The 11248-nt window shown below is 40.8% G+C and overlaps 1 protein-coding gene across 3 annotated transcripts in view; it reads right to left on the reverse strand.

Annotated features, from left to right (window-relative positions):
• Positions 1–10949, reverse strand: part of gramd1a (GRAM domain containing 1A) — a 37295-nt gene extending 26346 nt beyond the window's left edge. The window contains exons 1-2 of one of the 3 annotated variants that reach the window (XM_060900500.1): positions 10896–10949; positions 1979–2721 (exon numbers count right to left, since the gene is read on the reverse strand). In XM_060900500.1, the coding sequence (XP_060756483.1) occupies positions 1979–2343 (365 nt within the window). In that variant the 5' untranslated portion in view covers positions 2344–2721; positions 10896–10949. Of the gene's footprint in view, positions 1–1978; positions 2722–5222; positions 5807–10895 lie in introns of those variants that run through there. The other 2 variants (XM_060900501.1, XM_060900502.1) reach the window with 2 other exon arrangements.
• Between the last annotated feature and the right edge of the window lie 299 nt (positions 10950–11248).

Consider the following 11248-nt stretch of genomic DNA (forward strand, 5'->3'; position numbering starts at 1 on the left):
ACAAACGAATCCTTTTTGTGAACTGATTATCTTAAATGATTCAATCAATCCGGTTCACAATAATGATTCCAACAACACAAACCAGACACTCCAAAAGATTCAATTCAATTCGGGTATGAACCGGTTTGAGTGATCCATTAAAATAATCGGTTCACAAAAGCAATTAATTCCAACAAGATAAACAAGATGCTCATAATGATTCATTTTAGGTGTGAACTGGTTTGAGTGATTCATTAAAAAGAAATGGTTCACAAGAAGGATTCGTTCATGGGGCAGATGTGGCAGGAAGGACAGTGTATTGATCTGGGAAAATAAATGCAAAACACACACACACACACACACACACACACACACACACACACACATTTATTTTTGGATCATTGTATTAAGAGTGTGTGTGTGTGTGTGTGTGTGTGTGTGTGTGTCTTGCATTTATCTTCTCAGATCAATACACTCCTTCCTGCCACATCTGCCCTGAGTGTCAACTGATTCTTTTTAATGAATCACTCAAACCGGTTCACACCTGATTTGAATCTTTTGGAGTGTCCAGTTTGTCTTGTTGGAATCATTATTGTGAACTGAATTGATGAAATAATTTAAGAGAATCAGTTCACAGAAAGGCTTTGTTTGTGAGTTGAACATCGCTGCCTTATTTATTTTTGGATCATTGTATTAAGTAAGGCAGCGATGTTCAACTCACAAACAAAGCCTTTCTGTGAACTGATTCTCTTAAATTATTTCATCAATTCAGTTCACAATAATGATTCCAACAAGACAAACCGGACACTCCAAAAGATTCAAATCAGGTGTGAACCGGTTTGAGTGATTCATTAAAAAGAATCAGTTGACACTCAGGGCAGATGTGGCAGTTAGGACAGTGTATTGATCTGAGAAGATAAATGCAAGACACACACACACACACACACACACACACACACACACACACACACACACACAATGTAGTCAGCTTATTCAGACTGATCTTATTTTTTCAGTTTCACCACGATATCTTCCCATCACATACTGAACACATCTCCATTTTGGGTAAACGAGGACCTCATGGAGATTTAATTTTTGGACATCCAGCTAATGATGCTAGGCTTGAGTGATATACTGATTCAACCATCTCCACACAATATTACACTGCCACGATGTCCTCTGATTACATTATATTCTCAAATGTGCTAACCTTTACACAGTTTGCGTAGGACCTCTGTAAATTAACATCGGAGGGTTACACAGTTTATCATTGTTTTCTAAAATGGTAAAGCAGGGAAAAGAAACCAGTATCTCACAATCCTAAAGGATGCAATGAGAAGGCACAGTAAACAAACGGCTATTAAAGGCTACAGAAAGACGGGGCAGAAAGCGTGTTCTGTTACATTTTACATGATCTTCTGAACTTCCAGAAAAGGGAATAAATACACACACGCTGCTCTGACACAATTAGTGTCTATAAATAAGTGATGAGAATGGCATTCAGGGAGAACGAACAAGGTAATCTGTGCTGTGGGCAGCTGATTAAATATGAACAGCGAGGAACAATAAATAAATGTAATGTGACACCTCAAGTGTTTTAGCCTGGTGCTGACGAGCAATTCCACATCTCTCACACACACACACACACACACACACACACACACACACACACACACACACACACCATCTCACGTCACTCAAAAAGAACATTATTTCCCTGACTGACAAACGCAGCATCAGGGTCAGAAGATAAAACAAAAGGACGAGGACATGGAGAGACTTCACGCAGCGTTCTCCGTTCACTAACTCTGATTGGTCCGTGATGACATCATAGGAGATGACGTGGATACTGAAGTTTCATTCAGTGAGCCTCATGTCATCAACTGTGCGTCTTTTGGACAGTTACAGAACAGGCACTGATATCTGTACTTGTACTTTATTTTTAGATATTTTTATTTACTTTTTGTTGCAGGTTGTTCCTGAATTTTCTCTCACTGACCTGCAGCTTTCGCAGTCCGAATCCTTTGTGAGCAAACTGCGCAATAACCACTGAGACCGCCTGCTGCTTGGAGAGGAACACCGAGACGGAGGCAGGAGGAAGGAGGCGGAGTTGCTCACTTCCTCCTTTACAAGCCCCTCCCCTTCTACACCAACAGACAAGCAGCTCCTCCCCTTTGTCTCCTTGCTCTTCATGTCCACGTCCCCCGGATCGCTCTCCTCCTGAGCTCGGGTTCTGCGTTTCTTGGCGGATTTGGCCCAAATCCGGCGTCTCCGAGGAAGCGGGCTTGACGACGGGGACCAGGAGTCGTTATCTGACGACGGCGGGAGGACATTCAGCATCGGGATGGGAATGGGTTTAGCCATTGAGCGTGTGTGAATAAATCCTTGTGTAATTCAGAGAGAGTCAGCTTCACTGCGTGACTCGGGCTTTTAACACGAAGTCTTCATCCGCAGTTCAAACTCTTTCAAAACACACTCGATTGTGAGGTGTCATCATGGCACCGCTTGCAAAATCGGTGGTTTCCTCAGGCAAACTGCAACTGGGTGTAAACTTCACACAACATTAACATGCAACTCCTTTCAATTATTAATTCACAAATCAAACACATATAATTCACAAATCAGACATGTTTCTGCTGCAAATCTTCAGTCTGTGTCTGTAAAACGTCCTCCATCGTCTCTCGCACGCTGCCACGTCGTCACCATGATGATGATGATGACAGCTTTATGACCAGTGAAGTCCTGAGGAGAGGAGAAACGCTATTCGTTTTCCAAAATCATCTTTTTCTTTTCTTAAATCATCATAAGATTATAAACACAGTTGTGGAGTGACTTTCCTGCCATGCTCGCTGTGACCCAGATCCTTGATCAGCCATAAAGCTTAAAGAATTTAAAACATTTCTTTTATCGTAAGAATTATGTGGGTATTTTGATATGTCGTGTGTGTGTGTACATACTGCATTTTTAAAAGATTAATTAATCCTGTTCTTCTGTTGCCGTGTTAGATCATAAAAGCTGATCAAATTTTTTTTAAATGGATTCAAGAAACCTTAATTATTCAATTATTAATCATTACTAATTACTTATTACTCACAAATGAGACTAAAGCTCAAGGTCTTGATCGTGATTTTATCACTGCTTGAGTTCATGAGTTTGTTTAAACACTGAGCGTGGGAAAGATGTGCAAACATGAGGTGAAAGGTTATTCTTATACATCTCGCCTCATAGCCGAGGTATAAATATTAACTCTGGTTGTGAGAAAGATGAGCCACGGTGCAGTCTGTGGGTAAAGTTCTAAGATTAAAAACCACAGAGCCTGATAATGTTCTGAGACCTCAGTGTCTCCTCTCAGGTACAAGTTGCTCTGATAATAAAAAAAACCCCCAAAAAACCTGATAAACAAATAAATAAACTGTTCAGAGACACAGAGATGAATGAGTATAAGTGTGTATTTAAGTTTTGAAGTGTTTCAGCTGAACTCTATTCTGTTTCATGTGTTAAGTGAAAAGAGTACAAGGAGACAGTTTATAAATATTTAATTATTTTTATCATTAATTTAAATCAAAAATAATAAATTAGGAACACGAGGCATTTCTGTGTCTTTAACTTGTTTAAAATAGTTAATGATATGAACCTTAGAGAAATAGCCACGCAGTGAATCAGTAATGATGCGTCATGATGGCTCAGCTCTGACTGTAGAGTTCGATGAATTTCTGGTGAAAATGTAAATTCTGTTTCTGCTGTGAACAAAACCACACAGTGAAGAAGCTGAAACGCTGTTTTGGAAACATGGCTTTATGAGATGCAGATGAGGTTTGGATCTCGTTTACATCAATCATAATTAACAGGTCTGCGGGTCTGAGTCCAGACGATCCCTGACTGGCAGCCACGAGGGGCATAATCCCCCCCATCTCTCTCTCTCTTGCTCTTTATCTGTCTCTCTCACTCCCTCCATCTCTCTCTCTCTTTTACCCCATCTCTCTCTTTCCCCATCTCTCTCTCTTTCTTGCTCTCTCTCCATCCATCTCTCTTTCGCTCCCTCTATCTCTCTCTCTAGGTTTTTTTTTTATTAAGAGATGGATAAAATTTTCATCTCTAACCAACAGGTTGAAAGTTTTGTAAATGACCTGCGACACCACATTTATTGTCCCAGAATTCATCACAATAATATAATCCATCCATCCATCCATTGTCCGTAAGTGCTTATCCTGTTCTACAGGGTCGCAGGCGAGCTGGAGCCTATCCCAGCTGACTACGGGTGAAAGGCGGGGTTCACCCTGGACAAGTCGCCAGGTCATCACAGGGCTGACACATAGAGACACACAACCATTCACACTCACATTCACACCTACGCTCAATTTAGAGTCACCAGTTAACCTAACCTGCATGTCTTTGGACTGTGGGGGAAACCGGAGCACCCGGAGGAAACCCACGCGGACACGGGGAGAACATGCAAACTCCGCACAGAAAGGCCCTCGCCGGCCACGGGGCTCGAACCCAGGACCTTCTTGCTGTGAGGTGACAGCGCTAACCACTACACCACCGTGCTACCTGAAATTAAAATCACATCATCATATCACTCAGAACTACTGTGTAGCTTAATAACAAACACACAACATGACTTCAAAATTCCTCACAAAGAACGTCCAGTCCAAACAAACAAACCTGTTCTCTCTACTCACTCATCTAACCAGATCTCAAGTACACACACACACACACACACACACACACTGATTTAAACACCACGGCACTGCAGCTGAGTTCTGGACTCTGATTGGTCAGAAGGTGTTTATTAATTCTCTCTAACAGCCGCTCTGACAGTACTGCAGGTTTATATTAATGCTCTGGTTCAAATCCGTTATCGTTTCCATAGCAGCGGCTCATTCACAGGGACTCGAACGCTTTTGTGTGTGTGTGTGTGTGTGTGTGTTTGCACAGCCTGGATCGCTGTGTTTACACACACACTGATTACACATTACAGAGTCATAAAGCTGCTCGAGCCACCCGTCAGCTGTTATAACACCTTTATACACATGACGTAGAAACTGCACAAGCCGACAGGAAATGGAATAATGACGTCACAAAATGAAAGGAAATGAAAGAAAAACCACTCCATGAAACTTCATACACCTTCATTCATTCACTCACTCCACTCTCATGGAAATCTCGCGATATCTCGCACTGCAACGCGAGATTCCTGTTAAACACGCTGTAAAGGATTTATTTTATGACACATATCCTACCTCCCGTTTGATGAATGAGCCCGGTCCGGTTCGGCTTCATACACTCTGCGCTGTGTGATGGGATTAAAGTCCACTTTATCACAGGAACACATGAGTATCCTCTCAGCCAGTCCACTCCCTTTAACCCCCTCCAGCTGAGCTAACACAGCTAGCACTGCTTAGCAGCAAATACAATCATTTATATAAAACTATTCCGATAGTAAAAGCATTTCTCGCTCTTTCTCTCTCCTGAAAAACAACCTTAAATAAACTAATAAAAGTCCTCTCATACGAAGTGCACGAAAATATATTACAGCAAAAAATAAATAGACAAAAAATATATATTATTACTATTATTAATATTAGCAGCAGCAGCAGCGTCGCTAATTAGCATAATTAGCACAACTAGCATAAATAACCCCAGCCAGCTGGTTAGCTAAGTTAGCTAGTTTAGGCTAGTTACTGAGAGAAAAATAAACTGAAAGCCGGTAAATGCTCGTAGCCTTAGCGTAAACTATTTACATCAAACAGAAACATATCTTTACTATTTGTTTACAAAAGTAAAATTTAAAATACATATACATTTTTCAAAACTTTATTGTTTTCTAGCTAAATATCACACAAAGCGATATAGCATCGAAATGCAGTCTCTGCTAAAGTCGAACAAAAGTTTCACATTGACGGAGGGAAAACAGAGAATAATACCAAAATATTTACAGCAAATATGGAGTGTTAGTGACGACTCAGCTTAAAACTTCAACTGTTTAAAGTTTATAGCATAAATAACTTTCGAGGTGAAAGTTGAGAAGTGAAGTATATGCTTTGGAACTTGGAATCAGATTTATACAACACCCCTCCCTGCCACAACTTTATGGTACAGTCCAGACCGTGAACGCGCAGAGCAAAAGTAACGGGTGTTCCTGACAGACTGGCCAGGCGCGTGCACGAGACGAGGGCAAGAGGAAACAGTTAACATATGTGTTTTTTAATAAACTTCCTCTAATATACAGGATTTTACATTTTATTTAGGATCTAATGACATATTTAGAGTCTAATGAGATTCCTTAGAGCCTAAGGAAGTTATGTATGCACAATCTAATGCCACACATGTCTATTAAAAAGTCTTTTTGAAAAAAAATCATGAAGGGAAAATAAAGAGATAACAGACACCAAGAAATGATGATAATAAAATGGGATTTTAATGACCATGTCAAGAAGTGATAATTAAGTTATTTACGTATTGATAGAGCGTTCGACGTGCCTTAAATCAAAATTGATCAATTTAAATGCACTGCATGGATGATAATTGCTTCAAGAAGGTCTACATTGCATTAAATCCAAGCAAATAAGAGACAACAGAAGGTTATTAAATCATTCTCAGCAGTGTGGAGATGACAATCAACTCCTCATTACTTAATTTCAGTGTTCATTAAGTTATAAATAATAGTTTTACATTTATTTTTTTCTTTCATACAGTCATCCTGCACTACATCTCAACACAGCTGTATTTTATTTATTATGTCTTTTATTATTTGTACCATTTGTAACATTTATAATGCTATAAATAATTTTACATGTGCTTTACTCTCTTAATTATTATTTTCTAGAGCATGTAAACCAAGACTCTCATTGTACAAGGAACTGTGTGCATATAAATAATAAAGTTTTTGAATTTTAAATGCTAATTTTTGGAGTTTTATCTCATTTAAACAAGAAGTGGCAGATTGTTGATTGTTGGCCAAATACAATCCTGATGTTCTTTATTTTTAAATAAGTGATTATAATAATATAACTTTATTATTTTGCCTCAAGGGCGGCACGGTGGTGTAGTGGTTAGCGCTGTCGCTTCACAGCAAGAAGGTCCGGGTTCGAGCCCCGTGGCCGGCGAGGGCCTTTCTGTGCGAAGTTTGCATGTTCTCCCCGTATCCGCATGGGTTTCCTCCGGGTGCTCCGGTTTCCCCCACAGTCCAAAGACATGCAGGTTAGGTTAACTGGTGACTCTAAATTGACCGTAGGTGTGAATGTGAGTGTGAATGGTTGTCTGTGTGTCAGCCCTGTGATGACCTGGCGACTTGTCCAGGGTGAACCCCGCCTTTCGCCCGTAGTCAGCTGGGATAGGCTCCAGCTTGCCTGTGACCCTGTTGAACAGGATAAAGCGGCTAGAGATAATGAGATAAGAATGAGTATTTTGCCTCATTTGAAAGTTTTTGTTGTGTGTGATATTAACATTGCACCTTGTGTCTCAAAACATGTGAATTTACGCCAGTGACAGAGCAATGAAATGAACGTGTTACACACACTTTATTATAGTTCCAGGAATTTTTTTCGTAAGGTTGTGTGGTGAAACAAAATATTCACAATGCAGAATTTGTTAAAAATGTAAATATGCAGAATTTTTAGTTGCATGGAGTCCATTTGTATAAAGTACAAATCCATTACAGCTTCAAATCAGATCAGATCATACTGAAGCCAGCTAATTAGTTTGCAAAACTGTTTCATAGGTTACTGGGGATCTATAAAGATAATTAGCCACCTAAAAAAGACAGCTGCTTCATGCAAGCTTGCTTGCTTGTTAATTAGATTAATTTGAACATTTTAATGTTCCGAAATGGAATTACACATTAGATCTTGGAGAGAGAGAGAGAAAAAATCACAAACCAGTAAAGTCATTTGAGTTTGAGCACACATCTGATCCACAATCTCTAACGTCCTTCCTGAGGCTGATCAAAGCTGGGTCACATTGTTTTATTGGAAAAGCAGGAAAGTAAAATTTCCAAACATCATTATACACGCTCACATTTACACTGTACCTTTAATTGTTGTTGAGGTTTTATCATCAAATACAAACATTTTGCACCTTTAATAGCAGAGTGGAGCCCCATGCGTAAAAGAATGTAGAAAAGCATCAACCTGATTTCTGATGGCTTACGATGAACGATGTATGTGTCCTACCACAGGGAAGCCAATCATAAGTGCAAGGCAACGTATTTCATAAACACTTAACCACCTGACAATGAAATTCATCTCTTTATTTCCATAAGATAGATGGGTTTTTATCCAGCACTTATTTTTAATTTGCTTTTTACAAATAATGTGGGATTATTTATTTAGTAACACATTTTACAGAAAATATTCACGACAGTTTCATATAAAATGAGTTAAAACAGCTTTATAAGTCCACTTGCTTGTTGGACAGTTGACAGTTTGTGTCGTGTAAGGGCGATAGACGGATGTAATAGCAGGAAGAGTTTTATTAAAAACACGCAGCAAACAGATCCAAAATGGAGACAAAACCAGGCAGTGGTGGAGTGAGACACAGACAGGATATCAGAGGGATACAATACTCACAGTCCAAAAACACAAACAGGGTCAAAACCAGAAAAGTGGCACAAAATACAAGGCTTTCACAAAGTCTGTGTGTTACTCAGAGTCTTTATATAAATGTCTGCACTGTGATTGAGCTCTAATCAGGAACAGGTGCATGGGGATTACTCCTAATGGTGCTGTGAGTGTGTGGACGTGACAGATGAAACCAGATGACTGTTTGGCGTATGGAGTGTGATATTGGATGGTATCTCTACAGTAGTGGTGTAAAGTGAAAGCGCTGGTTCACTGCTGTCCCCCAGGCACCCAGCAGAGTCACAAGATAATAAATGTGCTGGTGTTGTTTCTGGCACATGGCATGCGGCATCAAAGAAAGGAATAAATCTGTATCATAACTGCAATGTGAATCTCCTTATCGGTTTCATTGTAACAAGACAAAGCAGTGATTTATTGAAGTGAAAAACATGACACGACACAATTCACTGGTTCATTCATGGTGCTGTAATATTATTATTCTATTTGGGGGATTTTGTGCCATTAGGGAATATATTGCTCATAAACTCATCAGGAGCTCCATCGATATGATTTTCTCACTGAGACAGCTGCAGGAGAAACGCAGGGAGCAGGGGCAACAACTCTTCATAGCTTTCATAGACCTCATGAAGGCCTTCGACCTGGTCAGTAGGGACGGCCTTTTCAAGATCATCTCTAAGGTTGGCTGCCCACCCAGGCTCCTCAGCATCATCAGGTCGTTCCATGAAGACATGAAGGGCACCGTGATGTTTGACAGCTCAATATCAGACGCCTTCAACATACAAAGTGGTGTGAAACAGGGCTGTGTCCTTGCACCCACCCTGTTCGGGATTTTCTTCGCCGTCCTGCTGAAGCACACCTTCAGACCTACTAGAGAAGGTATTTATCTCCAGACCAGGTCGGATGGTAAGCTCTTCAACCTCTCCAGACTAAGAGCAAATTCGAAAGTTCAGCTAAGACGTTTGCGTGACTTCCTTTTTGCAGGTGATATAGCACTTACAGCTCACTCAGCTGAAAACCTTCAGCAGCTCATGATCTGATTCACCAAGGCTTCCCGTGACTTTGGGCTCACCATCTGCCTAAAGAAAACACAGGTATTGGGACAGGATGTCAACTCTCCACCCACTATCAGAATCTCTGATTATGAACTGGATGTTGTCCACGACTTCGTGTACCTGGGCTCAACAATCTCAGACTCCCTCTCTCTTGACACAGAGCTCAACAGGTGCATTGGCAAGGCAACTACTACCATGTCCAAACTGACAAAGAGAATATGGGACAATAGTATGCTGATGGAGCACACAAAAATCCAGGGCTACAGAGCTTGTGTTGTGAACACCCTCCTGTATGGCAGCAAGTTTTGAACCCTGCATGCCCAACAGGAATGAAAGCTCAGCACTTGCCACATGTGCTGTCTCTGACGCATCCTGCACATCACTTGGCAGGACAAAGTCCCCAACAACACTGCTCTGGAGAAAGCCAGAATTCCCAGCATCTACACACTGCTGAAACAGAGACGCATGCGATAGCTTGGTCAAGTAGTGCGGATGGCCGTTGGCTGGATTCCCAAGGATCTCCTCTATGGAGAATTGGTCAAAGGGAAACGTCCCACAGGCAGACCAAAACTGCATGACAAAGACATTTGCAAGAGGGACTTGAAGACTCTGAGCTGAACACCTGGGAAAAAGCAGCCTCAGATGGACCAGCCTGGAGACAGACTGTGCAGAAAGGCCTCTCCAAGTTTGAAGAGACAATTATCAAGCTGTCCAAGGCAAAGAGAAGGAGGAGGAAGGTCAAATCCCAATCAGACAGACCAGTGTCAGACGACACCTGTCCTCAGCGTGGGAGGGATCGTCACTCCCTCATTGGCCTGTCCAGCTGTACTCGACGCTGCATTAGAACAACCCAGAGTGCAACTCCATAGTCTCCCGAGACTGACGGTTGCCAAGAAGAAATATTTTGCTTAAAAACTCATCAGGAGCACCACTCTTAGGCAGCAAATAAATAAATAAATAAATAAATAATAATGTTTATTTGACCTGGAATTGTGGATATACTGCACATTTAAAATGATTTACAGCACATACATACCTTAAAGTAAAGCTTTTGCAGCTTTCTCAGTAAAGGAGGGTAGCACATAGACCACAATTAAAGGTACAGTGATTTTAGAAGCTTTTTTCTGAGATTTCAGGGTATAAACTAATCACAGTGTGGAGTACCGTATATCAATTCTGAATATTAATCAGCCCACATTATAATTTTACTCCAGTTAATAAGAGAAGTGCTTGGACCCCTAGTAAACATTTTAATAATGAAAACAAGACAGTCTCAACTCACGGAACAGTCCGATGAAGGAGAGAAATCGGACTACTGAAGTTCTCATGCTTCTCTCTTCTCTGGTTTTAATGCAGTGTGTCATTTCCTCAGGCGAGAGCTACAGGATCCATGTGCTAATGCAGACAGGGCTAAATATAGGCCTAAATACAACGTGAGGTGTGTGTGCGTGTGTGTGTCTATTTGTATGCACACTGCATGCGTAAAGCACATTTTTATTAACCTTGTGCTCCACCGAGTCGTCCTTGTTCTGCTGCATGCTTTCACACTCACACCAACCATCAACCACTGGAAACTAAAACAAAGATGAAGTGATAACCTTCTGGAAAGTTTTCCTCATAATATTTACCTGTTCT

The sequence above is a fragment of the Neoarius graeffei genome, chromosome 19 (assembly GCF_027579695.1).
Source record: "Neoarius graeffei isolate fNeoGra1 chromosome 19, fNeoGra1.pri, whole genome shotgun sequence".
NCBI lineage: Eukaryota > Metazoa > Chordata > Actinopteri > Siluriformes > Ariidae > Neoarius > Neoarius graeffei.